The following is a 4,619-nucleotide window of genomic DNA, read 5'->3' as shown; positions in this document are numbered from 1 at the left end:
TGAGATCGATCTAGTAATTAAAACCACATAACAAACCTTCACTTTCAGTGATGCTGGAATAATTGTTGGAGATAAAGATTTGTAGCCTTACGTTATGTTATTCTTGTTTCGCTCTTTTTGTTGTAGTTGTTTTGGTACCGCTTGTCTTTTGGTTTTAAGTTGATTCCTAATGGCAATGGCATAGGGAATCGAATTTTGAACCATCTAAATTTTCAAAAATCTGTGTGTCTAAGAAAAAATAATACATATAAAGGGAGATGCAAAAGCAAAACAATTGACATAAAACTAAACACACTACAAGAAAATCAGTTTTTTCACTTTTTGTCACGTTTTTAAAGCGTGCGAAAAGTGTAAAAAAGCGTAGTGATAACCTTTTGCCATGTTTTTTGAGCTATTGGCACGCTTTTAAAAGGGTCACATCCGCAAGTGTGTCAGTTGCTTTATCACCACGTTTTTGTCGATCTATAGGCATGCTTTATTTTTGCCACGCTTTCATCTATTGCCACACTTAAAAGCGTGACCGTATGTATAACTCTATGGCCACGTTTTAAAAACGTGCCAAAAAGTAGATATACAACCACGCTTTTGGAAGCGTGGCCAATGAGTTGTTTTGGCTACGCTTCAAAAACGTATCGATAAGGGAAGATATGACTACACTTTTTAAGCATACCAATAGGGGAAGATATGGGTACGCTTGATAAGCGTTGCTGTTGATAACTACAAGAAGATATGGCTATGCTTAAAAAGCGTGCCAATAACAAAAAATATGACTATAAGTTAGATTAAAATACTTATTGCTACACTTGTTTATGAATCTTCCTAATAAAACATTGCGAAGTTGATATATAATTTTAAATCATAGTTTGAATGACAATTTAAACAATGGAAAAATTTTGGATATAGTTTTAAATCAACTAATCCAACATACATAAACTTTCATCACATTTGTGAACAAAAAATAAAATTTGTTATTTAAAAAATACAACAGACACATCATCAAAGCCACAATAAAAGGAAAATAAAAAATTATGATTGGTTGAAGAATAAGAAAACTATTCTTGCATGAACACCAAAACAACTTTGGCTTACTATTAGAGTGCAAGTAATGAACAACCTTATCTTTCTCTCACTTTAAGCATTCCTCAGCCTAAAATGAATTACACAATATCAAATAGATTACTATTCAATAAAAACCAGACACTAACATAATGAAACTAAAATTCTAACGTACAGTAATCAGCACAAAGAAATAGTACCTTAAGCATACAATCAGGACAAGAATCTTCTAGAACCCAATTTGAAGCCTTTCGAGAATAATAAGCATAAGTATCTTTTAGCATGACTGCTTCAAAATCATTCCCATAGTGATTCATTTGACCCATTTCAATTTCAACAAATATATCTAATACATTTTTTAATAGATGAATCAAGATCGCATAGCAAAATGATTAGGGTTGATATCATGTTTGGAGCTTCATCATCCAAATATAACTTGCTATTTTTGAATAAATATCCTATAAGATATGCAGATGATCTTCTGATAGCTGCCTAGAAAAGAATATTGTCAACAACAAAAAATAGTCTAGAGAGAGCCATTCTATCAGTAATTAAAAGAAAAGTATCTAACTGTCATTAACACCTTTCACAAGCTCTGATATGGGTGACTTCACACCTTTTCTCGTCAATGACCAAAACCACTATTTCAGCTACCTCCTTAGCTGAAGCTTGAACCTCCTAGAATATAAAAAAAATAAAATTAAATTATGCATTGAATCAGTTGAAATACATCCACAATCAATAGGAACACTCATACTTCTTGAAAAAGAGTATGTATAAAGATGGATTGTCTTATTAAAAATTTTAAAAAATATGCAAATTTGGTCTACCTTGTCTTCATCACTCATTGTTGATAACAAAGGAGGAAGCATAGTACCAAGATGAATGTTAAGGCCAGGACAAGCAACCTTTGCTAAAGCCCCTAATGCATGTACATGGAAGGCACTGTACAGATATAAAAATGTTTTCATTAGAGACTAGAAATATACTAAAGCACCTAAAACCATTATACAAAACCAAAAAGACACTTACGACAATGGAAGATGAACGAGTTTAGGCAAGATGTGTGGCAATATTGCACTTGTTCTAGCACTACAAACGAATAAATAAATAAGATGAAACAAATAGTAAGATAGCAAGAAATTATTACAAACAATAACGTTAATATACACGATCTCCATGGCAATGATGGCAACAAACAAGTTACCTTAGAATTTGTTTAAGGCCATCAAGTGTAGTATCGAAAGTTTCATCATCCTCCAGTGCATGTAAAAGAGTGGGAACAATTTCATCAATAGCTTGCAATCTGATGACTTGCATTATCTACCTCTTTCTCTTATCTAAAAGGACAATAAAAAGAGTGTAATCTCATTTAATCAATAAAATTTTATGAACTACATGATGAAAATTATGGTACATTACTTTGAAATGAGTTTTGTTGAATTTCAGGTGAAAAGAGCAACAAAAGAAGAAGGAAGCAAGAAAGAGAAGCTGGGCGTGTGTGCTGGGCGTGCCACTTGGTGCAAACACTAACAAAATGAATGGGCGTGGCACGCCAGTTGACAAGTCCAGAGAGCAAAGAGAAAGAGTTTATATGGGCGTGGCACGCCAGTTGTCAATTCCAGAGAAAAGTCCATGAAGCTTTCAATGGATATGGCACACCAGGGCCAGGCGTGGCACGCCAACTATAAATTCCAGAGAAGGGACAATGAGCTTTACTATGGGCGTGGCACGCCAACTATACTTTTCAGAGAGCATTTTTGAAGACCACAAGGGGGGGCGTGGCACACCAACTCCATTATAAACAATGGGTGTGCCACTTGGACTCGAGGGCGTGGCACGCCAGTTCATTGGTCTAGAGAAGGGAGTTGAAGGTTCAACACTGGGTGTGCCACTTGGGCTCGAAGGCGTGGCATGTCAACCTAGTTCGTATCTTGGGCGTGCCACTTGGGTTCTAGGTGTGGCACGCCAAGCTTGAAGAAGCTCAACACCAAAATGGGCATGCTACTTGAACTCGAAGGCGTGGCACGCCAACCTTGTTCTTACCCTGGGCGTGCCACTTGAACTCGAAGGCGTGGCAAGCCATCCTTGTTTTTACTCTGGGCGTGCCACTTGAACTCGAAGGCGTGGCATGCCAGTTCATTGGATCAGAGAGGGAGGATGCGAACCCAACAAGGGCATGCCACTTGAGGTCGAAGGCGTGGCACGCCAACTCTAGCATCCAAGGAAGAAGAACAAGGGCATGCCACTTGGGACTTAAGGCGTGGCACGCCAGCTACTAGACCTGAAGGGCAACTCATGCTTTATCAAGGGTGGGCACTGGACGTGGCACGCCAGTGCAAGTTTTTAGAGAAGAAGAATGAGGATTTATTGAAGGCATGGCACACCAGCTACTGGGCGTGGCACGCTAGTGCAACATTCCAGAGGAGGATGATCATGCTTTGCTGAGGGCGTGGCACGCCAGCTCTGGGCGTGCCACGCTAGTTCAAATATCCAGAGAGGAAGAAGAAGGATATCACACTGGGCATGCCACTTGAGCTCTAAGGCGTGCCATGCCAGGCTAGCTGTATGAAAAGGGCGTGCCACTTGGAAGCCAGGCATGGCATGCCAAGCCAAGCTGAGGAGCTGGGCGTGGCGCGCCACTCACACGCCAAGCATATGGTTTATTTTAATGAGTTTTTTCTTTTATTTTCAATTGTAATTTTCTTTTTCTTTTTGTAATTTCTAATTTCTAGTGCTAGGAGTAGTATAAATACCCCCTAAGAGTACTGAAAGGGGGGGGGGGGTTAGAAAGTTAGATTGGTAGTTAGTTTTACTTTACACTTCACTTCAACTTCTTCCATCTCTTGTACTTTTTTCTAAGCTTTGAGTAGCTAAACTTTCTCTCATTGGGAGAGGGAGCTTTGTTGTACTTGATGGATTAATGATAGTGAATTTCTTCTTCTTTTCATTTTCTCTTTGATTTGCTAGAAGGAATTTCATTCTTCATGTTAGTGTTCAATCATCTTAGAAAAGAGGTTGAATGCAAAATGGGTTTCATGGGAACCTTGGAAAAGGAAACATGACACCATGCTTGAAATCCCTTCTCACACTTGAGTAGATTTGGGTTTTGGGATTGGATATGGTGACATGAAATCCACCCACTATTTGGATCTATGAGGATGTGTGGTATAATCAGGGACTAAGCATATCTTTCTTCATGAGCAATTAGACCAATGAATTGGCTGATTATCAAGATTTGAGAGATTGAATCACCAAGGGATTGGGGTTCAATCAATCATGATTGCTAAGAGGTCAATGAGTTGCATGATTGAACATGAGATGATCTAGATCTAATCCAAAGAAAGTAACCTCACTCAAAGTGAGTTATTACTTGGCGATAATTTGGTACGCTTGCCAAAGAACGGATTCATTCTATAGTGAGTGAAATATGGTTATCACAATCCAACACTCTACATTGCAAGATTTAGATGGAAAGATGTTGTAAAATCTCTACTATTATCTAAGATACCTGGTGCACGAAATTGCAATCACACTTTTGCAGTTCTGCACAACTAACCAGC

The 4,619-nt window shown here is 38.4% G+C and overlaps 1 protein-coding gene across 1 annotated transcript; it reads right to left on the bottom strand.

Annotated features, from left to right (window-relative positions):
- Positions 1-1,008: 1,008 nt before the first annotated feature.
- LOC140184561 (protein ILITYHIA-like) lies at positions 1,009-2,620 on the bottom strand. The gene is made up of 6 exons (XM_072236517.1): positions 2,479-2,620; positions 2,264-2,396; positions 2,089-2,148; positions 1,887-2,001; positions 1,640-1,734; positions 1,009-1,548 (listed from the first exon to the last, which is right to left on the bottom strand). The coding sequence occupies exons 2-6, from the start codon at positions 2,374-2,376 to the stop codon at positions 1,515-1,517; spliced, it is 417 nt and encodes a 138-aa protein (XP_072092618.1). The 5' UTR covers positions 2,377-2,396; positions 2,479-2,620; the 3' UTR covers positions 1,009-1,514.
- Positions 2,621-4,619: the final 1,999 nt, after the last annotated feature.

The sequence above is a fragment of the Arachis hypogaea genome, chromosome 5 (assembly GCF_003086295.3).
Source record: "Arachis hypogaea cultivar Tifrunner chromosome 5, arahy.Tifrunner.gnm2.J5K5, whole genome shotgun sequence".
NCBI classification, from domain to species: Eukaryota; Viridiplantae; Streptophyta; class Magnoliopsida; order Fabales; family Fabaceae; genus Arachis; species Arachis hypogaea.
This window is presented reverse-complemented; position numbering and strand designations above follow the sequence as displayed.